The sequence below is a fragment of the Mesoplodon mirus genome (assembly GCF_964341445.2).
Source record: "Mesoplodon mirus genome assembly, chromosome: 11".
In the NCBI taxonomy this organism is placed as follows: Eukaryota; Metazoa; Chordata; class Mammalia; order Artiodactyla; family Ziphiidae; genus Mesoplodon; species Mesoplodon mirus.
The window spans coordinates 72,982,374-73,007,967 of NC_138987.1; the positions used below are offsets into that span (position 1 = coordinate 72,982,374).

A 25,594-nucleotide genomic window follows, 5' to 3' on the forward strand; every position below is an offset into this window, starting at 1 on the left:
GGAAGGAGTGTGCTGGGAGACTGGGGGCCTGGTCCACACATGAACTCTCTCTAGCTTCTTGTTCTCATTCTTTTTTTTTTTGTGGTACAGCGGGCCTCTCACTGCTGCGGTCTCTCCTGTTGCGGAGCACAGGCTCCAGACGTGCAGGCTCAGCGGCCACGGCTCACGGGCCTAGCCTCTCCGCGGCATGCGGGATCCTCCCGGACCGGGGCACGAACCCGCATCCCCTGCATCGGCAGGCGGACTCTCAACCACTGCGCCACCAGGGAAGCCCCTTGTTCTCTTTCTTAAACATAGTAATGAGTCATCTTCTCTCCTTCTCTTTCAAAAAGCAAATAAGAAAACAAACAAAAACAGCCTCAACTTTCCAACCCACAAAGAGAAAATAGCCCTTAGGAGACTTTTCCTCAAATTTCCTGGAGCCCAAGTGACCAAGGAGCTGAGGCATCTCTTGATTCTAATAGGAACTAAAGGACCCCGACATTCTGATCTCTTTTATATTTTTCCTTTGCTCTCTCTGAGATCTCATCTCCTTCAGGTAGGCTCATACGGCCTTTTCCTCAAGCAAACATCACTAATAAGTTTGTGTGTGTCTACTTTGGAGGTGCCAACCTTGGCTGTGTGGCAGTGGCACTTTTGTGGTGAGTCCTGGGCAGAGGTATCTATACAGAGTTCCTGCTCAAAGTGAGTCCTCTGTTTTAGGGAAACTGTTGGCCTGCCTTTGTTGATGCAAGGGAGGGGCTAAGAGTGACATGATGCCGTGTCACTGTCTCCCTTTGGAGCTGGCAGAAAAGTTTCTGCTGAAATTCAGGGGTGATACTCAAAATATGCAAGAGTTAATAAGACCTGGACACTGACCAACCAGAATGGACACTGGCCCATAGAGAACCTGACTGACTGCCATACTGGCTGGATATCAGCTCTGCCAACACCCAACAGAGAAGGCACACCCTCTGCAGAAGTATTAATCTTGGATGCCTGTGGCCTCATATCCAAGATGGCAGCCTAGGTTCTTTATCTCTTGGGGATCCTGGTTTGGGGGGCTGTGTATACTTACACCTGCTTTCGGGGAGCATAGTGTAGATGAAGGGCACAGACAATTCCTACAGATGGAGGGGCCTGTTGGCTGTAGTAGTGCTCCCTGGGGCCAAACCAAATAGCTGCTCCTTTACATCTGCCATCTTACTGAGAGGAGAGGGTACTTCCACTCATTCAGGGGCCTTTCCCTTCAAGGGTTCTATCTGGACCAAAGAGCACTTTCATCTTGTTACACCTTAGAAGGTAAATTCCAGTCCTCACTAAAGGTGGAATATAAAACCTCATATTTCTTGAGTCTCCCTGAACTCAATCTTTCTATTTGGACATTTTCACAGTGGTTAACATGGTAAGTAAATTGTCTGATTCATACTAGAGAAGTTTTAGGAGAAAGGACAATTTATTAAGAACCTTCAATTCTTCACACAATGAATTGGAGCTTTTGCACAATGCGAAGGCCTTCTTTACACGTTACCTGTGAACACAGGCAGGAACACAACTTTTATAAATCACCTAGTGAAATGTAGAGTACTCTTGTAACACAGGTTATTAATCTACAGGAGCTCGTGTGCATCAGAGGCCCAGACAGCTGAGCGTCCCGTGATGGAGCACGTCCCTTCTAGCAAAATGATGGTAATACATCTAACCTGTAGGCCGTGCGCGGCTTCAGCGGTCCGTCACAAAATTTTTGCTGATTGGGATCACATTTTCCACCCAGGCTCTCCATCTCTGCACCAAGCTTAATGTTAAAACTCTTAGAGTTGCTGTCAGGACTTTCCGCACATTTGCTGGCAAAATAATCAGTCTGATACACCCGAATGGACGCATTGTGCCTGTATTCCAGGTAGGAGGGCAGAGGGTGCTGTTGTTCTGGCTTCAGCTCATCACTGCCTGGAGGGAGAAAACCCACAGTGAAGCACTGACTTTCTTGTGACTTCAGTGATTTCTAACTAGGTTTCTGAGGTTACCTCCTCACCCACTATCTCCAGTCATCCCTGGAGTGCAGAATCTGTGATCTCAAAGGATGCTATGAAATTCTCCCAATGAAATTAATTTAATTCACTTTTTCTAAAATAAGTAAAAATTAAAAATAAATAGTGCATATACAACATTTTATATATGCATATTCATCTACACCGACACACACAGAGACACACACACACACACACATACACTATCATTTTTCTAGGAAATAAAATATGTGTGAATGACAGGGTGGCTCATGCATCCAATGATAACGTGTCCCGTAACTCCAGAAAGTTGGACACTCCCCGCTGTGAGTCAAGCCACTCAAAAAGGTCTCTACCCAGCCAATAACCATTGTAGCTGAGCGAATAAGGAGATCCCTATGACCTGGGAAACGGGGAAAAGATTAGAGGAATCAGGTCTGAGGCCAGAGCGTGCCTCACAGGCACGCTCCCCTTGCCGTGCCCAGTCTGATAATTCCTCCGTGTCCTGCTCTGTTATCTTGAGTACAGCTTAATCCTGGCTTGAATTTGGTCCCTCAGGCAGAACACTTCCCAGAACTCTTCCCCTGTCCACCCAGCCTGCTGTGTGTTTTGGCACTGCAAACTCGTTTTGATGTTGGCTTGAGGAAAGCATAATTAGGAAGGAAAATATTACAGAGATTGGATACCATTTACAGTGAACTTTAAGGAGTGGTACGTGGGGCTTCTTTGTATCCTGGACTCAATCTCAATTTATTAAACTTCTATTGTTTAATAAAATTTGCTCAAAAATGAATGGATCTTGGAAATATTATCCTGTTGGCAGTAATTAAAAGGAAGGTTGTCTTTAGGAAGAGTATATATGCTATAAGTGACACTTATGTGAGATGGCTTGTTATCTTAGATCAACAGAGGGAGCACAGCCCATCTCCATGGACATCAATAATTGAAACACACCTGGCTGGAGCACACGAGGCTGAATTCTGGGGTATTACTTTTTTTCAGCTACTGCCTTATATTCAGGTAGAAAAACACTGTCTTCAGGGCAGCCTACTTAAAGTTAAAGTCTCTCTACAGTTCACCTATTTATCTCCAATTAGGATGTGTGAAGAAACTTGGAATGCAACACTCACCCTTGAAATTATTGAATTAATTATGCATAACCAGCTCTAGTACAATTAAATAAAATGTAAAAATACACAGTGAGAATGAAATACTGTTTAGCTCCAACATTTGTCATGGCAGATTTAAAGCTTCCCATTGCCCACAAATGGGTTAAAATAGTCTGGGATGCTTAAGAAACTCCAGTACAGCACCTTAAACAATTTTGAAAAATATAAGACATGTAGAATATATTAATGTCATTCCAGACACAAACATCTGTTTTGGAGAAATAACACACAAGACCTCAGTGGCAAATACACATATGGACATGTGTGCCCCCAGATACAGCACTCCTGCAGATGATTTGGTAACTGCTGATGTAATAAGCTCTAAAGATCATACCTGGTGGTTGTACGGAATGTTATTATAAGAATTACCTAGTATTTGCCTGATCCATAAGAATTAGGTAACACTGAATAATTTAGTGGACTAGATAATGAAACATATTATTGAAAATTCAGTAGAGAAAGGAGGACTGCTCTTCATGATCATTTTTTCCCCTCTTTTATTTAAGCTTTTGAATATTTTTGTGAATTGGTGGGTGGTTTGGGAGTGTATGATTGGTGCAGGTATTGAGACAGGAAGGGGGGAAGGCAGATGAAGCGTATAGCTGCTTAATGGCAGAAAAAGGGAGCTGAACGGGACTGAATAAGTAGCAAAGAAGACTGAATGAGTCAGTACATGCAATGCACTTCCAACAGTGCCTGGCACGTAGTACGGGCTCAAGAAATGATGGTTATTGTTATTACTGATGTAGTTGCTATTAATATTACTCGCCCATTTAATAAACCCAGCAGATAATAGGCTTTATTGCTGAAAGAACCTTTGAGCAGTTTTCTGTTACATCTCCCTGCATCCAGCAGAGAGAAAGTGAAATGACATAAAAATTAAGTTTTCTTCTTTTAAAAACTTGTCACAAAAGGAGCTCCCACAGTGACTTTTGGGAAAGTAATCCTGTGTCTTACAGCAGAGTTAATTCGTGATCACTTACCGTCAGCCTCTCTCACCACCACTGTGAAGTATTTCACAGCTCCATTGGTGTCGCTGAACCAGCTGCAGTTGAAAGTAAAGTTGATGGAAGATTTGCTAATTAGCACATCCTTTTTATTCACCCGAATATGTGGAGGTGGAGGAGGAGGGCCTGGAAGAAGGGTGGAGAGGGAACCAAGAAGGGTCACAACTATGCTTTTACATATAAACTATCAGTGAAATGAAGATCTCTACTCACCTACATCAGAGTGTGTGTGTGTGTGTGTGTGTGTGTGTGTGTGTGTAATGCTTGGAATCAAGAAAACCTCCTCCTCTCCTGAAGGGAAGCAGGCAGAGGAAGTGATTTGCCAGTAGCACATTAAACATAATGAAAGAGGCAGCTCCTCAGCAGGATTTCCTGAAGTTGTAGCATCAAACTGCTTAAAAGCTCCATTATGGCTCTAACTACGTCAGGCGAAGAGATGTATTTAAATACTAACTCATTCAGGTTCTTTAAGATCATTTAACTTATTTGCTGCCAGCATGCGTTACACAGAGAAATGTTTCTACTTCCCAGAGCCTTTCAGATCCTCTTCAAGTGACAAGAAGACACACTAATGTGGGTGAGCCGTATGCACGTGAACAGGGGTGGTGGATACCACGGAGAAAGGCACGCGCCCTGTGCGCGCCTCCAGGGACACTTACGGTCTATCATGGTGATGGTGCTGTCTTCGACCACCTCACTGCTCATGCCGGCTGACTGCACCTTGATGGACACCAGGTATCTCTTATGGGGCACTAGCATCATGATGTTAAGCAGAGATTTTTCTTTCTCCAACTTTCTGGAGAACTCAACTTCTTGAGTGTCCATTTTCCGGCACTCAATGCTGTACCCATCAAAATCAGAATCGGGAGGGATCCAAGAACAGGCAATGGCCGTGGAGTTCTGAGGACGGCAATGCAGATTCTGTATCTTGTCTGGCTCTAAAGGAGACAGGAAGAGATACTTTTCACAACTCTGTGAGACATCCTTTTAGCTCCTTTGGCTCCAACTAGCTCAGAGAACTAAATAAATCATTCTCAATCTTCATGTGAATTGTCTTTCATAGATCTCCAAAGGGATTTCTGCCTATGAGACTCCACTTTGAGAAACACTAAACATTAAAATTCTGTCCCTTTAGAAAAATCACCGGGTGCCATTGTGACTGGAAACACAAATGTACACGTGGGCACTGAAATCAAGTGGCAGAAGTCAGATAGAAGGTGGGGCAGAGTAGCCGAGAGGTGCGGCTTGATCTGCCTGAATTCAAATTCTATTTGCCAGCGACGCACTCGTGGGCAAGTGATTTAACGTATCTGTGCCCTATCTGTAAAGTGGGGAAATTAAAAATACCTATTTCATATGGTTACTGTAATGCCTCAATGAGCTGAAGCATGCACAGCCACCCAGAACAGTGGCTGGCGTGTTAACTGCTCAATAAATGTTAGTTCTTAAAATGAGGAGAGTAAGAAATGGCACTGCTGACGCTTTTACCTTCTGGATCTGGCTCCTGTCCCTGTCTTCCATTTTTTGCCTGCCCCTCCCTGCTCACACGCCATGCTCCAGGGACTGAACTGCTGTGGTTCCCCACATATGCCAGACTCTTCCATCCCCCTGTTTCATCCCCCTGTGCTTATGGTCATTCACTTTCTTCTGCCTGACAGAGTGCCTAACTCAGTAGGGACTTGAATGGCAGCTGATTTTATTTGTTCCTGTGAGTGACACAACCATGAGTCTGAAAAAAAAAGCAGTCACGTGACTGTGCAAGTTAACAACCAAACTGTGTAGGTTACCCCGTTATATATGCTCTTCTGGGAACTATGTGTAGACCCACTTGGCCCTCCCGGTGCAGCACCTGTTGCTCTGATTTGGAGCACGACCCACCTTCCCCTGACACGTGCTTTGTTACAGGAGTCCTTGTCCTCAGCAAACACTCAGCATCTGTGTGCTACTGAGTGAACTCCTGTTTCATATCAAGGTCTATAAATGTAAGCTAAGGCACAGCAGGTTAGATGAGGATGATTTAGGAAAAAAAATCAAGCCGAGGATTTTTCAGGATAGAGGAGGAATTGGCCTTTGAGGCAGACAATAATTGTGTCTTTTCAAACATTAATTGCATGTTAATCTTTTGAGCTCCCTTCAAACCAAGTCACAGCTGAGACCCAAAGACACCTCCTTTTTCAGCTTTGGAGAAATTCTTTGAAAACATCCTGCCTAATCCATAATTCTGACTAATTTACACAAAGTATAATATGGAAATTTGCTTTGATCTCTTCCCTCAGTTCCTTCTCTCTCCTCCTTTTCACCTCTAAATGCTGCCTGTTTTCCAAGACTCAGGTTACATCTCCATTCACTAAGAAGCAAGTGCCTACTATGTGCGATGTGCCCTTCTAGAGACTGTGAACAGTACAGAAGTGAATAAGGTATTAGCCGTAACCTCTAGGAAGGGAGATGAGTCCAAACCAGTCATAATACAAGGTAGAAAAGAGAATGTACCAGAAGAAATGGGGAAGAGGATGCTGTGTGAAGTGACAGACAACTTTCTGCTTCTGGCATTAGTGGTGGGCAGGAGTTAGCAAAGCCTTTCTGGCAGAGATGACACCTTGCCAAGATATTGGGAGAGGGGCATTTTAGGCAGAGAAAACCACGAACCCGGGCACCAAGGGTGGTGCTGGGAGGAGTGGGAAGGTGGCTGGTGGAGCAGTGCAAGCTGTTCAGCATGGCTGGAGTGTGTTTGTGAGAAATGGGGCACTGGAATGATTTTACATGAGAATTCTCAGCTTCTGTTTTGTTTAATCCTCTGTTATATTGTATTTTCTGTTACCCACAGCCAAACCCAATCTGAACTAATGCAACCCTCAAAGTTCATTCCGTCATTCCCCGTAAAACTCAGCATTGAGTCCCCCTTGGTGCTGGTTGCTTTCCTCTTGGGCAGGCCCCATTTGGTAAATGCCTCTCTTAAATTCTAGCATCCAGGACCGAATACAATATTCCAGATGTGATCTGACCAGCCCAACCTCAACTGAGCTCTCAGATTCCAACACCTGTGATTCAATTACACAGCCCACAATATGCCACTGCAAATCCCTCTTGATCTTGCTATAAACTAAAACTCTTAGTTCTTTTTCACATATTTCTCTTGACACACACCTATCTGATCCCAAACTACTCTTTGGATACAATATCCAAAGAGTTATAATTTTTGTAGCATTAATGTTTGTTGAATTAACAAAACAGCTACTGGCCTAAATTTCTAATTTTCAACTTTGTGTTTTATCAGTAACCAATAACTATCTGATCTGATCTCAGAAACTACATTTACTGGGTATTATTGAAAAATAGGGGCTTCCCTGGTGGCGCAGTGGTTGAGAGTCTGCCTGCCGATGCAGGGGACATGGGTTTGTGCCCCGGTCTGGGAAGATCCCACATGCCGTGGAATGGCTGGGCCCGTGAGCCTGCGCGTCCGGAGCCTGTGCTCCGCAACGGGAGAGGCCGCAACAGTGAGAGGCCCGCGTACCGCAAAAAAAACAAAACAAAACAAACAAACAAACAAATAAATATTTGGATTGAGGTTCCTATACCAAAAACTTCTGTTTCTTTGAGGTCTGTGGTATTTATCTCAAAATGCCTTGGGGAAGAAACCGATATGTACTTTATTGTTGAAGTATTTTCATCTTTAGAATTTACAGCAATATGTCCTAACCAGTCCCTCTGTTTCTAGTTTGCCCCTTTCAATCTGTTCTCTGTTCCACCCCTATAGTGGCTTTCTAAAATGCAAATTTGATTATATCTCGACTGAAAATCCTTCAGTGGCTCCAATGGACTGAGGTTCAAAATCATCACCATGGCTCACAAGACATTTTATGACCTGATTCTCCTAATCCTCACCTTTTATCCTCTGGCCAACTAAACTCCTTTCTATTCCTGCCTCCTGCCTGGTTTTGGAATCTTTTATTCTCTCTACCTGGAACATTCTTTACTTCTTTCTGCATCTCCACCCGGTGAGTCTTACTCTTCCCTGGGTTTTGAGTTGGATGTTTCTTCTTCTAGGAAGCTCCCTTTTATTGGGTCAGATGCCTTCACCCTGTATTTCTCTAGTGCCAAATACTTCCTTCATCACACCCAAAATGTCTTTTTAATGATAGTACCTCCCACTCAACTGTAAACTCCATGAGGGAAGAGATTATTTCTTGTTGTTAAAGTTGAATAAATGAACAAATCTATATAGAACTTCTGTCTGAATTCAAATCTAACCAATTTCAGGTAAAAATGTGGATTTAAACCAAGCCTCATTGGAATAAGATGTTGCAACACATACTTCCTCCCCACTTCATCTGAGAATCAAGACATGTCATACTTGTCCTCACAGATCCAAAAATTGGTTTGCTGTAGGTTTTCCAGGAATCACCACTGACAGTCTTGACACTGAATTGATAAGATCTCCCTGGACGAAGACCATACACGATGCGTCCTTCTGATTTTCTGTTGCTGTAGGGGTTGAAGACTGTGACGGCATCTCTGGGGAACCACTGCAGCTCAAAGTCATCGTAGTCTGTCCAGTCCGGTGGCCCTTTCCAGGTGATGGCCAACGATGTGTTTGCAACATCAGCAAATGACATAAGACTGGGAGGACTTGGGGCTGTATGTATGAGAAAGTAAAAAATCATGTAAACACTTCTATGCCATAACATATATAAATAAGATAGCTGAGCGACATCAGACATATATTTAACATACTTCATAGGAAGAGGTAATATGATAACATAATAATAAGAGCTTCCATTTACAGTGTTTACTACATGTAAGACACTGTCCTCAAGTGTTTTATGTACATTTTCTTTAATTTTTATAACCAGAGCTTTTTTACCAGGGTGCTATGGAGCATGAGTGTGCCCTGAATGGATTATAAGTATAAGAAGATATTTATTCCATCAGATTTGGGGATGTGAAGGCTAGAGTCCACAGACAGTTACATCCAATTGCAGAGAGCCTTGTTCATTGACCCCAGGGTGGCACACAGATATCAATGTTATCTGTGTGTGCCCAAGAAATAAGAAAATTTAGAAAGCACTGATCATAGTAACACAATGATGATGTATATGATTATCCCCATTTTACAGATAAGAAAGCTGAGGCTTAGAGATGCTCGGTGACTTGCCCAGCTTCACATAGGTAAGTGGTAGAGCTAAGCCAAGGACCTAGATCTTTTCACTCAAAGTCTGTCTCCTTTACCCATTCTATCACAGAGCCTTCCCAAGTTCAGGGGCTAGCACATGGTACATCATTACCGATTTTATTTCTTATGAATAAGACCGTAATTAAAACATGCCTGTGGAAGCTACTTCCCACCAACACTTGGCCATTGGCAACTGGGCTTCTTACCTGTTCTGCTCTCCCCCGTGACCTTGTTGCTGAGATCTCCACTATGAGTTATCACACACAGCGTGTATTTCCTTCCGGGAACGAGGCCATGGAAACGCCACTCCATCAGGTCCTTGTCTTTCCAGTTTTCCTTCTTTGTGCCATTGGGGTTATAAAGAATCAGCTCATAAAAGTCGAAGTCCCCAGAGGCTGGACTCCAGCTGAACCAGAGACTGTCTGTCATGTTTCGATTGGATCCCTTGAGGTTACTCACAGAGGCTGGGACTTAAGAGAGGAACAACCTTTACTAAAAACAAGACAGATAGAAACAAAGGCATTTTGGCCCACAGGTGAAAACATGAGCTATGTTGGGTGTACGGGTGAGTAGTGCTTATTGTAGAGTCAGATCTTGCTTCTACTTCAGGTCACTTGAGTTTAGGGGCATGTGGTCTAGAGACCTGGCACAAATTAAAATAAAACAAAGCACAAGAGGTGGTGACTTCTGTATGCTCGCTACATGTCCTCTGATAAACATATAAAGTGAAATCTTCAGAAATGACTAAGACTGGTCAAATAGTTCATAACTTAGGATATAAAAAGCCCTGAAAGTTGTTCATAAAATGTTCCTGCTCCTTCCAGTCTGGCCCATCTCACTTAGGCCACCATCCCATAACATCCCTCTCTGGGCCTCTTTACTTCCTCTCCATCCTCTCTTAGGTTCTCAGTTCTCTCTCTCAGCCCTTTCTTCCCCCAAAATCTATACTGATGGAACCTCACTTGGGAAGTGAAGTGTTAACAGTCATTTCTACCATAGTATAAATTAGTCAGGCTGGCACCTGTCCCGTGGGTATGTAAGCTTCATGATTCTTTGGAGAGTGAAGACTGTTGTCCCTTGTTGGAGGAATTTTAAACATTAATGAGCAGATAAGGGAAGATGTGCTGAGGGCAGATGGCCCTGAAGATGGTAACATCTAGGAAATTCCACTCATGGCTTATCCACTGCTCTTTTTCATTCCCTTAGAAGACAAGCTGAGAACTCCTGTTGAGTGACTAAAATGAGATCTTCCCATGGCTCCTCTCACCTTCGGGTCTCAGCTGAAAAGCCTTCTCTGTCTAAAGTGGTCTCTAAGTCTTGTCCTGCCGAGTCACGCTGTGTCACAACATAATGTTTATTTCCTTCAGAGGATTTAAGGGGTTCCAAAATCATCACCCTTTAAAATCTGCCATCCTGCTGTCTCCTCCTCTCTGCTAGTGTAAAGCCCTGTGAGGTCAGGGGCCCTGTGAGTCTTGTCTACTCTCCTAGTGCAACAGTAAGCCCAGTGCCTGGCACACAAGAGCACTCAAAACAACTGTCAATTAAGAATAAAAATTGGGGACTTCCCTGGTGGTCCAGTGGCTAAAGCTCAACGCTCCCAATGCAGGGGGCCAGGGTTCCATTCCTGGTCAGGGGACTAGATTTCACATGCATGTTTCAACTCAAGAGTTCACATGCCGCAACTAAGACCCGGCGCAGTCAAATAAATAAATAAATAAATATTTTTAAAAAGAATAAAAATTGAATAGAAAAAATGAGATAATGGACTCAAATTATGGAGAAAGAGTAGATTCAGTTTCTTATTTGCAAAACCCAGAGATGTTTCTCTCTCTCATTTTCCTGGAACTCTTGTGTTCACTTCATCTAGTGCTGTGTTTCTGATTCACATCAGTCTTTGCTTGTTGGCCCCATTTGTAGCTGCTCTTCTTTGGACCTGCTCTCCACTCCATCTATTTCCTGTAGAAAGCTGAAAGGCACAGCTTGAATTGAGCCCCAGTGGGTTATAACCCTTGCATAGCAGTTTGCTGGCAAATAGAGGAGCCAGATTCATTTTTTTCACTAAACTCTATGAGGTAAGCACGTGTAGGAAACAAAGCAAAAACCAGTGCAAAAACTATTCTGATATATAATCAAAGGTCTGATTTAGGGTCAAAAATTTCATATAAAGGTCACAAATTTCATATAAAGCTACATCCTGGGTAGAACAAGAAATTAAGGACAAATTAAGGAAAAGCCAGTGAGTACTGTGACAATTTCCCTGCTATTCATTACAGCTTGGGTTCAGGTCTTACCTGTTCTACCGAATATGGAAGACTCATTAGACAGCTCCCCACTGTGAGTTACAATCACCATTTTGTACATTCGACCTTGTAGCAAGTTCTGGAAAGAGAAGCTCTGGACTTGCGGGCCAACTTGAGCTCGCTCCTGAAGAGTTCGATCGGGGTTGTACAGAAAGATGTTGTACCATTTGAGCTCCCCCTCTGAGGGGGTCCAGCTGAAGGACAGGTGTCTGGTGGCATTCTCTGTGATCCTCAGGTTGGTGACAGCTGCTGGGACTAGAAAGGTTGAGGAGCAAGAGAATGAGACTGAGTTTCGGTACAGTCAACCCTGACCCAGCCCGGGGTTGGCGTCTAGATGGCCACACTCCATCAAGCAGCTCAAAACACACCGTCCCTGCCTTTACGAATATTGACTACATGGAGACCCCAGAGCAAAGAAATCTGAATATTGTGAATTAGCGAGGCTGGAGCTGTTAATGTTAAAAAGCAAAACCACAAGAGAACAACAACAACAAAAAAACCCCACTAATGGAAAACTACCTTTAAAAACATTTTTTGCATGTAAAATAAATGTTAGTCTGACCTGTGTGATAAATGTTTTTCCAATACTAGGAACTAGATCAGAGATCAGCAATCTATCTCTGAGTGCCCTCTGAGAGCTAAGAAATGACCATTGCAGGGAAGGGCAGTGGGAAGGAGAGACGAGGTATGAAAGAAAGGGAAAATCAGGCAGAAAGAGAAAACTCGATTCAGAGACATGGGAAAGAGAAGGAAGAGGAAAAGCCAAAACCATTTTTTAAAAAAGGTTTACATTAGGATTTTGGAACCCTTTTGGCCTTCCGTGCTACCTGCTGGCAAGGTGATCAAGTGCTACCAGAAATGACCTGCTTCCAAACTGTTGGCACAGAGGCTGCCTGATACCATGGAAGTCTTAAGATGCCAGTGGAAATAGAACAGGACATCCGTCTCCTCTCTCCTGGGTTCTCTTCTCCAAACACTTTCTCAGGCTCTTTTGCTTTTCCCCTCTCCTTATGCCAGATCCTTAAAAGTTGGTATTTCCCATGGTTTTACCCTTTGTCTCCTTCATATTCTATAATATTAGCGAAACAGTCAGTCTCATTCACTTTATGGCTCGTTATGGCCTGCATGTTTGTGTCTCCACCCCGACCCCCCCCGGAAATTCATGTTGAAACCTGAGGGCCAAAATGATGGTTTCAGGGGGTAGCGAATGGAAGATGATTAGGCCATGAGGGTAGAGACCTCATGAGTGGGATCAGTGCCTTATAAAAGAGACCCCAGAGGGCTCTCATCCTTCCCACCATGTGAGGACACAGTGAGAAGATGCTCGCTGTGATCCAGAAAATGGGCCCTCACCAGACACCAAATCTGCTGGAGCCTTGACCTTGAACTTCCAGCCTCCAGAACTGTGAGAAATAAATGTCTGTTGTTTAAGCCACCCAGTTTATGGTATTCTTGTTATAGCATCCTGAACAGACTAAAACATGGATTTAACTAGAATTTTTGTCCAAATCTTTATCTCCAGCTCACTTTTCTGAGCTCAGGACCCCTATTATCAATAACCTATTGATCACCTCTCTCTGCAAGTCATTCAGACATCACAAACTCAGTTCAGAACTGAGCCCTCTATCTTTTTCCTTGACACTCTCTCCTCCTGCTTCTCTTATCTCAGTTAATAGAATCATCTTCTACCAGGTAGAAACTGTAGAATCTTTCTTCTGTTCCTCATTTTATACTCTACTCAGCCACCAAGTGCCATCTTATCTAATGCAGGACTATTTCTTGACTATATCTACTATTCTTCATCAGGGCCCCTGCATTAGTTTTGCTTTGGACCCTTATCGTTTCTATGACTGCCATCACCTTAGGACCCCAGTTACCTCTCTGACCACCTCCCCTCACTTTGTCGTCACTCACTGTGCTCTACCAATAGTGGCCTCATTACTGCTTCTCCAACGCTCTCACCTCAGGTTCTTCGCCTTGCTGTTTGCTCCGCTTCGGGATGCTCTTCCCCAGATATCTACACGGTCCTCTTTCTCACTTCTTTCAGACTTTTACTCATATGTCACCTTCTCAACAAAACCTTTCAGGACTGTACTATCTAAAATTGTAAGCGTCTAGCACTTGCTAACCCACTTCCTGCTTTAATTTTCTCCTCAGTATTTATTACCATTTAACATACTACATTTTTTACTTCTTTATTTTATTCATTGCCTTTCTCCCCTACTAGAATATAGGCTTCATGATCATGAGGGCTGTTTTATTCATTTCTGTGTATCCAGCATTTAGGACAGTGCCTGGTATACAAGTTCATTTATGAGCCTCTCTCCCCACCTTTGGTCTCTTCTCCATTCAATCTATCCCCCATTGTCATCTGATTTACCTTTTTTTTTTTTAAAGTACAGATTTTTATTACAGAACATTCACTCTCTGGCTGCAAAACTTTTATTGTCTCTTTTTATTTATTTTATAAGATGAAAAATAAATTCCTGAGGAAGGCACGCCAGGCACTATCTAATCTGGCCCGAACCTGCCTTTCCAGCCTCATGTCTCCACCATGTAACACACACTTCGGCCACCGCAAAATCTCACTGCTCCTTCTCACACCTCCCTGTCTTGGCTCGTGGTCATCTGTCTGCACTGGGTGTCCTAGCTTTTCTCCACGTAGAGAATTGCTTCATCCTTCATGACAGTACTGAAAGGTCACTTTCAAGAAGACTTCCCAATTCCACCTGACTCCATGCTCTCCTTGATGCTGGACATTCCTCTCTCACAAACAACCCTTATCACAATGCATTGTCATTATTTGTCCATGTGTCTGTCTCCCCCAATTGTCAGTCACTTCTTCCAGGGCAAGAAGCATGCCTAATTTATCTTTATGTCCCTATCGACATCAAACCCCTTTCAGACCTAGGTGCTTAATAAATAAATAATCAGTTAGACCAGTGGTGCTGTCTGAATAATGGCCCCCAAAGATGTCCATGTCCTAATCCCCGGAACCTGTGAATATGTTACCTTATGTGACAAAAGGGACTTTGCAGATGTGGTTAAGTTCGGGATCTTGAGATTATCCTGGATTGTCTTAGCGGTGACCAATGTGATCACAAGAGTCCTTAAAAGATGGAAGAGGGAGGCAAGAGAGCAGAGAAGGCTATATGGTGACAGACACAGAGGTTGGAGTGAGGCCATTGCTGGAAGGAACGTGAGTGGCCTCTAGAAGCTGAAAAGGGTGAGGAATGGATTCTCCCCACGAGGTCTCTAGAAGAAACACAGCCCTTTTTTGAACTGACACCTTGATTTTAGCCCCATAAAACCTATTTTCAGATTCTGATCTCCAGAACTATAAGATAATAAATCTGTGTTGTTTGAAGTTGCAAAGTTTGTGGCAATTTATTACAGCAAAAATAAGAAATGAATAGAGCCAGTTTTGATGCAAAATCTGAATTGGAGTGTGGTGGGCTGAAAGCTGTGTGAGTAGGCCGACTGGCGGAAGTGGCAAATCACGGTGAATGTCCCTGCTGTGTCAAGAAATATATATCATCTCCCAGTGTTGCTTCATCCCTTTGGCCCTACAGTTCTTAAGGAATAGCAGACAGGGAGGTGTTGTACGAAACAACAAGCTGTGCGAATTACCTGTCCGGCCTTCAGTTTGGGCTTCCTTGCTAAAGAGGCCTCCACTGACGGTTAGGATCTGTATCTTGTATTTCTTTCCTGGTGTTAGGTCTTCAAATTTGTGCTGCTTAGTCGTGGCTGCCTCTGATGTGTTACTTAGGAGGATCCCATTTTCACTTAGAAGCAGGATATCATATCTTTCTGCCACGCCAACAGCTTTTTGCCAACTTACTATTAAGGAGTGACTACTGTATGCATTGTCTGCAGTTATTCCCTGGACAGACGCTGGGACTGCAAAGAAAAGAGAGGCCAGTTGCATCACTTAGGGTTAAATAACCAATTGAGAAAAACTTCCCTAAATCAACTGCAGATGGAAGATGATGCCTCATGGTTGCATCATTGACACTTTTCATGTGCCCTTAGGAGAAAGTATTTCTTGGCCTGAATTATCTGTATAACTGCTTAGATTCTCTTTTTTTTTTTTTCTCTGATTTAGACGGGATCTTGAAGTCAAACAAGTAGAAAAATTAGTGGAAGTGACACTGATAAATATGCAGAGTGATGCATATCGATGTATCTAGAAAGTGGAAGAATGCTGAACAAATTTACATTCAATGAATGCAGTTTGGATGACTGAATGGTGTTGCTTGTTTAGACTTTCATTCCCAAGATTAACTCAAGTCAAAGCTTTAAGCCTCGACCTAAGCAGTAGCATATAACAGTGTTTGTACTACAGCTCCTGATGTGAAAGGCCAGATAGTATTATTTGTTAATAATACTTTATGTCCTAAGCTTATATTTTTTCTCATTCTACATAATATCCTTAAGAGATCTCATCCACTCCCATGGTTTGAATTGTGAGCCATGTGGTGATGACTCCCAAATTTAAACTCTCAGTTCAGGCCTCTCATCTATTTTTGCAAATGATATCCCTCTCTGGATGTTCCACAGACGCTCCCCCAACCCTCAAGATGCCCAGACTGAACTGCTCGTCTCCCTCCCACCACCTCCTTATTGCCCTTTGTTGGTCCAAGTCTTGGTCCAACTCTTGATCCAAGTCAGAAACTTGTCACACTCACCTTTCTACATAATCAAACATGAGTCTTGTCATTCCTGTCTCCTAAATCTTACATCTCTTGGGTCTTTCCACGTCTCTCCTCTTCCTCACTAGCCTAGGACACTATCATCTCTCACCCACAGTACTGCAAGTCTCTTGCTTCCTCACTTCCCACTGTTTCTAACTGTAGACAGTGTCTGGCAGATTCTCATAGCATGCTATGCTGAAAGCCCTTTAATCGTTATCCACAATTCTAAACACTTTAACAAGGCATACAAGGCCCTTCGAAATTAGGTCCATCTACCTACTTGGCCACATGGCTCACATCGTTATTCTAGCATAAGTAGTGTATAGCTCCGCAAATGTGTCATGCTTTCTCTTCCGTCCAGGCCTTTGCTTTTCTGCTGGAACCAGATCAACACATACTTCACCAGGATAATTTCTTAGTGTCTTTTTAAATGTTACCTCCTCCTGGAAGCCTTCCCTGACTCTTTTTGTTTGCTCCTATAGTATCCTGACATTACTTTCATTTTAGCACTTATCGTGCTATACTTTAGTTGCCTTTTACCTGACTCCACTATATTGTAAGCTTCTTTGGTCAGGGGCCTGATCTTGCCGCTGAATTCCCATTTTCTAACATAGTGCTTGACATATAGTTGGAGATATACATATATGAAATAGAGACAGAGAAGGACACAGTACAGAGGCCCATGCCCCACAACTAAATAAGTGGTCATGAGAATGGAAGACATCTAGTACATATTGTATCACAGTAGAGAGAGCATGACGCTTGGAGCCAGATAGACCTAGATTTGAATTATAGCTCTAGGTCTTATTACATGTATCCTTGATAATGTTTTATAAACTTTCTAAGCCTTACTTTCCTCATCTATAAATTGAAGATAATGATCTCTACCTTGTAGTATGGCTAAAGGTCATTTTAAATACCTGGCATTTATAGTGGTGCTGATAGCTTATTTTTGTTTTGAAAGTACTATGTGAATAGTGATATTAATATAAATAAACAGATACATTATTAATTCATCACAAATGAAGTAGATGGCATAGGTGTGTTTTTCTTTAAAGCATTTTGAGAAAGGGGTAAAATTTTGAAACACCCAGAGTTAGAGAATCAGCTATTATATCCCTTAGCAAGAATAAAAATCTATTCGCATGATTTCGTTTCTAATTACCTTTCATTTGTTTTTGAATCGCTCTATTCAGAAACAAAAATGCAAAGAAAAAAAATATGAGAAAGGCTCTTGAAACCACATTGAATTGTACGAACTTAGTGGTTTTGAATTCGGGTATTTTCCATTTGTGAGTGGCCAAGCCCATCCATTGTCCCATTATGGAGAACTATTTGGCCCTTCTCCAGGGGGACGCTTACCTGTCCGCCCGAGCGCATCTACCTGGTTCTTCTGGGACCCGCTGACAGAGGCGATCACGATCCGGTACTGCTCCCCAGCCTCCAGCCTGTGGAACGTGTGCTCAGAGACAAGCTTGGGGACGGTCTGAGACTCAACCTTTTGATTCTGCCTGAACACTGACACCGTGTAGGAATCCACGTCCCCCCCACCTGGAGTCCAGTTCACCGTCAGGCTATCTGTCGCCCCGTTGGGAGAAATGTGAATATTTTTGACAACACTAGGAACTAAAAAAGAAAATAAATTTTAAAAGCATCACTTAGAGAATGAACTGTGGAAATTTTCAACTAAAAGTTTCGTGCTTCCTACCTTTTAGCATCTACTGAAAAAATACATGTGGAAAAAATTGGTATCATCTATCATTTTTCTCTAACTTTTCTACTTGAACTGAAGTTGATGGGGGAAGTTTAGAGGGACATCAAGGCCAGTGAGTGGAAATGAAGAATGCCAGTTATATAGTGGGCGCTAATTAGATTGACTTGGTCCAAGTCTTGGTTTTCTCATTTACTAGTTGTGGGACTATAGGCCAACTGCTTAACCCCTGTAAGTTTCAGTTTCCTTATCCGAAAAAGGGCAATGATAATAATAGCGACCAGCCCACGAAATTGTTAGGACTGAACAAAATGTACATATAAAATACTTGGCTGTGTGTCTAGTTCACAGTAAACTCTTAATAAATGTTAACTATTATAGCAACACTCCTAATAGAGTTCCAAAGAAGGAATATCCAACCAACCAATCAGGTTATTTATACTTAATCTGTAAACCTCACAGGCAACAGCTATTCATATCAATTCAATGTTATTTTTCAGAAAGCTTTTTTTTTTTTTTTTTTTTTTTTTTTGCGGTATGCAGGCCTCTCACTGTTGCGGCCTCTCCCGTTGCGGAGCACAGGCTCCGGACGCGCAGGCTCAGCGGCCATGGCTCACGGGCCCAGCCGCTCCGCGGCATGTGGGATCCTCCCAGACCAGGGCATGAACCCGTGTCCCCTGCATCGTCAGGCGTACTCTCAACCACTGCGCCACCAGGGAAGCCCCAGAAAGCTTTTTTTTCTCCCCCTACTTCATACTTTAGTTTTGTTAAACCAGCTTGGACAACATTATTGTCACTATCAAGATAACCTTCTCCCTTCTTGCCACCCCCCAACCCCTTAGCCCTTTAAATCCTCAACCAAAACGCCTGGCTACCCAACATGCTAAATACACCACACTATCTAGTCAGCTTCTAGAGCCAGATTTCCAATTACCTGTGAAGCCCTCAATGAAGGCTGACTGCTGTACATCTCCACTGATCGTCAAGACAAGAATTTTATACTGGCGCCCTGGTGTGAGGGAGGTGAATCGATACTCAGTTGCGGTATTGACAAGGTGAAAAGGAGGAAACACTTTCATATCGTTGAAGAGCAGTTGGATCTCATACTGGTCGACGTCCCCATCAGCTCGTGTCCATGTCACCTGAAGGTCCTCAGTGCTCCTGTTCCGCAATGTGAGATCCTTAACAGCCTCTGGGACTATGAGAAGACATTTCAGGAAAGTGACTGATCAGAGTTTACTACACAATAATTTATGAATCACATTCACAGAACTGGCAAACATCTCCCTTTCCCAAATAAACCACTTCAGCTACTTCATGCATAATTAAACAAGAAAAATTGGAAGCAACTATTAAAATTGTAATTTTTTTCCTGGCATAAATCTTATATGCTAAGTATTGGTAGAATATAATTGTAAAATGAGTTTTGATCTCAATCATAGGATAAAACAAGACATCTAGAACTTTAAATGCCACAGTGCAGGAGGACAGGGAAGAAAAATGAGAAGTTTGGTGTTCCTGCTCCCCCACTATGCTTGCTTTTATCTGCCAATAAATATTCTGTAAGTATAGGCCATGGCTTGGCTGAACGATGTTAGCTCCAACTGAGACTAACTGGGAATGTAATTTACTGATCAGTAAGCAGAGAAAATTCAAGGTTCAGATAAATTATTTACTCGATGACCTTCAAGTCCCAACCAACTACCAAATTTTGCAATCTTTCCACTTACTTGTTCTTCCATTCCCTTGTTCACTGGCTTCATATTGTCCACTTTTTGTAGTAACAGTGACACTGTACAACCGTCCAGGGACTAGCTTAACAAATATACACTCGTTTTCAGACTTGGGAATGCTTTTCGTTTGAATGAAGTTGTTTTTGTTTTTAATGGTGACTTCATAGTGATCAAAGTCTCCAGTGGCATGTACCCAGGATACCTTTAAATAGTCGCTCCTGGCTGAGTTGCTGATACTGACTCCCTGGACCTTGTCAGGCACTGCAAAAGAGAACAGAAGACAGCTAGAGATTTAATGGTTCTGAGGGAGCAATTGATCACAGATGACAACACGAGACGATAAAGGAAAGTGAGTAGATTTTTACTGTGTGCATTTAAAAGAAAAATCTTAGACTTCAGATCACAAATTTCTGGAGAGGAAAGATTGTTATCAGTTTAATCAGTTTGGACTGATTAAATGGATCTTTTCACAGACCTGATGAATTAATTCTAATCCTGTTGTCAGCCTACACAAAGTGTCATGTACAAAATGGAGCATTAAACATAAAAACTGATGATTAATATGGATGATAGCAGTGATATTAATAATTCCAGCATACCTTGGTGACTCAAGATATGATACTAAGTTACCAAGAAGAGTATAAACAATCCAAAAGAAAAACGGAAGATGAGGAAACACATATGGTAACTAATACGTGAAAAGATGTTCAACATCATTGGTGACCAAGGAAATGCAAGTCAGGGCCATGGCACAATACCATTTTACATCCATTTGGTTGGCAAAATTTAAAAACTTGATAAAACCAAGTGTGAGAGAGGATGACCATCTACAGGAGACTGGATGAATGAAATGGTATATAAACACAGTGAAATACTATACAGCAGTCACAATTTTTCTTAACTCAAAACACAAAAATATGAATTTTGCCCTTAATATCAAAACACAAAATATGGATGAATCTTATCAAGATAATACTAAGTGAAAAATCTTAGTCCCCAGAGATTACATACTGCATAAAAAATACCTTTTTTGTATTAAAACAACTAAAATTTAAAAAATATAATTTTAGGATTACATAAATAATAAAACTGCAGGATGGAAGGCAAGAGAGAAAAATAAGAGTCAACATGATGGTTACTTTGGGATGGACCAATGAGGTGTGAAATACATGATCTGATATAGATTATTATCAAGTCCCTAGCTTTTATTTTGGGTAGTGGTTTCTCAAGTACATATTAAATTACTAAAAATTATTAACTAAATGTCTAAATTTAATTAAATGCCATAAGAACAAATTGCAGTGGCAAAGTGGCAACTGATGCATAGGATCCTGAACCAAGAATTATGATTAATCCAACTTTGTGCACCTGACATTCCCCATAAACATATAAACAAACGAACAAACAAATCTGTGTACCCATGGGTTTTTTCTCAATTGATCAATCAATCAATCAGTGCTTGTTAACCGGAACACTGTAAAATAAGGCAATTCTGTATTTTGAGCATGATATTAAGGATATTCTATTTTTTCATTTGGGGCTGTATTTTAATTCAAAAGTAGGCCCTAGATTCGTTACTATTTGGCTATAACTGGATCTTATAAATATTAATGAGAAGGAGCATTGAAAAGAAGTACGAACTCAATCAGATTCAGGGCCCTAAATTTCTATCTTAATACTAGCATGTTCTCTGGATCGTGTAGCCTCTGTCTATGTTTGGTTTATGTTAAGGGATTTCTGCTCTGACCACATGCCACGCCTATGTCCAAGTTTTCTCTTCCACTTTCTTCCAAAGCATGAAATGACCCAGAAATTTCAATATTTTGGTATCTAAGCTACATTTTTCATGAAGCTTCTCAACACCTACAAGTTGCATTACTATCCTTTGTTGGCTTATGTGTGCTGGTTTTTGTACTGGAATATATCTCACCACAGATATGGAGCAAGGGCAGGTGTGCTTTTTTTCAAGATATTTATCTGGAACCAATCAGAGTGTTGCTAGAATTTAGTCATCACAGACTTGTACAGAAGAAATTCTGAAGTGACACTGTAAGTATGGGCTAAGAAAGGTCAGCAATCCAGGCAATTTACTGAAGACAAAGCAGGAAGAAAAACCAGGCTGAATACCATGCTAAGTCAGTAAGGGGCTCTCCAGGTGGAACTGGGGGTAATTTGTGGGACTTGCCTTGCTGTATGGTGAGATGATGTGATACAGAATTAGAAATATTGACACTTTCACCCGAAATGTAGAAGGCATTGAGACAATCAGCCAAAATCAACATGGCAACAACTCAGACACGACTCTCCAGTTAAACTGACTTGTCAGGGGCAGTGGTTTGCCTTGATAAGTCACGGGCCAAATCCAAGTTCATGTTGGTAAAGCATCAAAAGGGTTCTTTGAATAAAGGATCACTTTTCTTGCATTTAAAATCAATCCTAGCACAAGGCCTTGCAATATGAAGGTCATGTGAATAGGAAACATTCATGAATTGACACCAAGGGGAAGCAAGGGGCTAGTGGTTGGATGGAATATCCTTTAATTTCTGGCAATTTTTAGGCTCCAAATTAATCAACAGAAGACACTGACATAAGGCTGCTTTGTAAATAGAAATCAGATCTCAGTCAGTATTGTGCTTATCGGCATACGTAATAATTTGAGGGTCGGGACTATCTCTTTATATCCCTGACTAGTGCTTTCAGGGAGAGCATGACATAGTGGAAACAGCCTTGGAGCGCAGTAGGGGCTTGGCTACTGCTCAGCCGTGTGACCTTGGAGAAGCCACAGATTCCTCTCTGGGACTTTATCTCAAATGAGATGGGATTAGATCATTCTAAGGACACTTTCAATGCTAGCATGCTGTAACAATGTAAATCAGTGGTTCTTAACTTTCTGAGGTCACAGAAACTATGAGAATCTGATAAAAGCCATTCACTCTCTTTCCAAAGAAATGCACATACCTGCCCTATCCCTAACAAGTTCACGGACAGTTTGGGGGTTACTACTTTCCTAAAGTCTACCCACGAAGCACTGGGTGAAAACCCCTGATCTAGGTGATTTCTGATTATTCATTTACCAAACATTCATTACTCAATGAATGACTCTGGAGCCTAGTAGGCTCCAGACCCTGTGCTGGGGTACTGGATGATGTCAGTTGTCCCAGATTCTCATGAAAAAACTGACATTTTAAAATGCAAATATCAAACCATAGCTCAGCAGGAAAGATTTGATAAAATATTAATCTCACTTTAAGCAGAAATCTCAGATGTAAACCCCAGGAAGCATAAGTATATTGGGAAAACGGTAGTTGTCTAAACTTAGTTTCCAGCACATCGAAGACCAGGCCTTCAAAGCCTTTGCTAAGATTTTGCTCTTAGTCCCAGAATTATAAAGGTTCACATTTTCACCTTGTGTGTAAAAGGATGAACAGTGGTCTTGACGAACAGACATTTCAGGAAGGATTTCAGGACAGAGAGTTTTGTAGGTTCTGGAGTCATTCAGAACTGGGTTTAAATCCAGGATCTGAAGTGCACTGGCTGTTTCACAAGTTAAACAGTTGGACAAGTTATCCTGAACCTTGGTTCAGCATCTTATCAGAATCTGTAAAATGGGTATAATAACAACTACCTCAATAAGTACTTTATAAGGATTAAAGTAGTGAACATCCATAGAGCCAGGGTCTAGCAACCCTAAACAGAAATACCTGTTACTATATTTGAATATACTATGAATTCTAGCCACGAAAATGGTGTTCATCTTACTTTAAAGGTAACATCTGCTCACATAAGGAACTTCTTGGGTGAAAATATGAAGACTCTATAATAATGTCGTGATCTCAACGGTCTTTAATCCCCCCATTACAGAATTGCTGCAGAACTGTGATGCCCTGAACCACATAGCCGGCTGGCTCTCATAGGGCCTGAACCTCCTGAGATCCTCACCTGTCCGCTCTTGGCCGAAGGAGTGATTTTCATATTTGCCACTCCTCGTCGTTATGGTCACATTGTAGAGGCGGCCCGGGGTGAGGGAGCTGAAGGAACATTCACTGACAGACTTGGCAATCACGAGGGACTGAACCACCCTGCCATCGTGGGAGAGTGTCACCACGTAGCTATCCACGTCTCCAGGAGCCGGCAGCCAGGATATGCTGAGGTAGTCATTGCGACCAGAGTTGTTCACCCTTACTCCACTCACACTGGAAGGGACTGGGATTTAACAAGGGGGAGAATATTTTAAAAGAAAGGCACAGTCAAAAGTTGGAGCCATCTATTGCGGTGGGCAAAAACAGTGTGGACTCAGGAGATCTGATTACCTATGAGGTCAAGGAAGGGTGACGATTTCACTGTAGCTTCTGGAAGCTGAGAGTTCTTACATCATTAGATTAACCAAGATAAAAATCCAAGGAAGTCTTTTGGATGCCTCATAAATACAAGGATGCTGCTACTGCATTTTTATGGTGTGGTTGTTTGTAAAGTGTTTTAAGTGGAGGTTTTTTTATGTGAACATGTCAGGAAGTCCCCTATTTAGGAAAGGGAACAGACATTAACTATCTAAATGAAAGAGCTTGAACCAAACCCATCAATATAGAAAGGTTTTTGAGGGGAAGAGTGAAGAGTGCAATAGCTTTTCTAAAAGTCTTAGACATTGGGATAGCTTCGACCTTCTTGTGATTAATTTATTTATTCCTGGGGTGTCTAATCATTTACACGGGTGAAGGGGTTGTATTTCCCTTCGCAAAGCATTTCCTGCCCTCTAGTGGTGAGAAATAAACCTAAACGCCTATCCTAGAAGCAATAAGTCTGGAGACCGGACTTGAGGGCAGAAAGACATGCTGTGGCAATAATGGCCTTTCTGATGTCCACCATAATTATGTGCTTCTCTCAGTTGGGGTTTTAGCGTCACAAGCATTTACTGAGAACCAACAATTTTCCGAGTATACAAAAATGGAAAAGATGTGGATGACTGTAAGGAGTTCCCTGCCTACAAGTACAGTCTGCAAATTGGTATTGAATAATAGTTGTTCCATGTATTGGAAATAAATGCATGACAAATAGTACTGTCAGTAGTGAATATAAGAATAAAATATATAGTATATATGAACTGCACTACTGTTTTCATCATTGGTTGACTGACTTCCGCTATATATTTTCATATAATTGTCAATATCCGTACATCACATATAATGGACAGGATTTGGCTAGATGACCTTTGAGAATCTTTCTCATCTAATATGCTCTGACTTTGTGGTTTAATCCCCAAAGTCTTCTGTGCATTTACAAGCACTTATACATCACTAAAATTATAAACAGCACTCTACTAAATAATTCTGCTAATGCTGTTCCATGCACATGGACATATCCCAGATATAACATTGAACTTTTAGCCATACTATTTATGTACTGATGCCTTCCTTCCTTTTTTTTCCCCTTTCGTTCTTTCATCCATCTAACCATCTGTATATCCCTTGGTTGTTCTCAGAATAACTATTCTTGTTTTTTAAAACTGCTGGGAATATTTGCAACTATCAACATTTTATTAGAAAGATATAATTATTAAAAGTTTCACCAAAAATATAAATTCATGTTTAAAAAAAAGATATAATATTTATTTTTTTTATTTAGAATGAGCATTTTCTCAGGTTAGAATTAGATTTGTTAAGCACATCTGGTATCTTCAATTTTAAATATTTTGCCACCTTATCTAAGCTGGAAGGGTTTATGTACATGTTTCAACTCTGTGGAAATATAAGTGAATTATTTCAACGTTGACTAATACTTCAGTACTTTGAGTAGATGGTAATGATTATCTAGGTTTTAGCCATTGAATT

The 25,594-nt window shown here is 41.7% G+C and overlaps 1 protein-coding gene across 2 annotated transcripts in view; it reads right to left on the bottom strand.

The window, feature by feature from the left end:
* PTPRB (protein tyrosine phosphatase receptor type B) overlaps nucleotides 1–25,594 on the bottom strand; it is a 115,818-nt gene that overhangs the window by 30,034 nt on the left and 60,190 nt on the right. For both annotated transcript variants that reach the window (XM_082636647.1, XM_082636648.1), the window contains 11 exons: nucleotides 23,709–23,972; nucleotides 19,767–20,030; nucleotides 18,971–19,234; nucleotides 17,688–17,951; nucleotides 15,262–15,531; nucleotides 11,623–11,886; nucleotides 9,538–9,801; nucleotides 8,513–8,794; nucleotides 4,821–5,099; nucleotides 4,138–4,287; nucleotides 1,683–1,926 (listed from right to left, as the gene is read on the bottom strand). In XM_082636647.1, the coding sequence (XP_082492773.1) occupies nucleotides 1,683–1,926; nucleotides 4,138–4,287; nucleotides 4,821–5,099; nucleotides 8,513–8,794; nucleotides 9,538–9,801; nucleotides 11,623–11,886; nucleotides 15,262–15,531; nucleotides 17,688–17,951; nucleotides 18,971–19,234; nucleotides 19,767–20,030; nucleotides 23,709–23,972 (2,809 nt within the window). The remainder of the gene's footprint in view (nucleotides 1–1,682; nucleotides 1,927–4,137; nucleotides 4,288–4,820; nucleotides 5,100–8,512; nucleotides 8,795–9,537; nucleotides 9,802–11,622; nucleotides 11,887–15,261; nucleotides 15,532–17,687; nucleotides 17,952–18,970; nucleotides 19,235–19,766; nucleotides 20,031–23,708; nucleotides 23,973–25,594) is intronic.